This window comes from Phaethon lepturus, unplaced genomic scaffold, assembly GCF_000687285.1.
Source record: "Phaethon lepturus isolate BGI_N335 unplaced genomic scaffold, ASM68728v1 scaffold5904, whole genome shotgun sequence".
In the NCBI taxonomy this organism is placed as follows: Eukaryota; Metazoa; Chordata; class Aves; order Phaethontiformes; family Phaethontidae; genus Phaethon; species Phaethon lepturus.
The window spans coordinates 6,059-6,699 of NW_010532549.1; the positions used below are offsets into that span (position 1 = coordinate 6,059).

A 641-nucleotide genomic window follows, 5' to 3' on the forward strand; every position below is an offset into this window, starting at 1 on the left:
CTTGAAAGAGACTGTGGATGCTAAAGGTTGGTGAGGCAAGTGTGCAGAGCTAGGGTGAATGAGTGAGAAGGCAAACTGGCAGGTTCATTAATTGTGTGAAAGTGGCCCTTGAGGCAGTGCAGAAACAAAAAAGAGCAGATGAATGATATGTTGCTCCCTGGAAATAGAGAGGGATTGTCTTACACCTATACTGGAGACTGACTCACTTCCAGGTAGCGTTGCTGCTTTCAGGAAAAGATTCCCATTGCAGTTCATCTGGGAGAAGGGGCAGAATCCCCCACCTTTTTCTGCTGCAGAGCTTTCGGGGCATTGCAGTTAGCTTCCTATCCAAATCTTGGTAAAAGGCACTGGGTTTGGAGTTGATGCAATCTAAGGCCACTTCAAGTGCTGCAGTAATCTGGTTGTTGTGATAACCCTTTTGTATTCCTGTCCTGTTAGCTACCAAGCTTACACTGAGTATACATTTGCACTATTCTTTGGAATATGCTTTTGCATGGATGTTACTGAGATCAGCTAGTCGGTGTCAGTCCAGGAACCTAGGTCAGTCTGTGTTTGTCTGCCTGTTTCTTTCCCTTTCTCTCTGTAGTAAGAAAGAGCATTGCAGAGAGAAAATCCGAGCCCAGAGTTGCTAGCATGTGTCT

The 641-nt window shown here is 45.6% G+C and overlaps 1 protein-coding gene across 1 annotated transcript in view; it reads left to right on the forward strand.

Annotated features, from left to right (window-relative positions):
• The window catches only part of LOC104619093 (GDH/6PGL endoplasmic bifunctional protein-like), an 8,467-nt gene that overhangs the window by 3,908 nt on the left and 3,918 nt on the right, over positions 1-641 (forward strand). Inside the window, 1 exon segment of the mRNA XM_010284865.1 lies at positions 1-26. This exon segment is cut by the window's left edge and continues 29 nt beyond it. Coding sequence (XP_010283167.1) covers positions 1-26 — 26 coding nt within the window.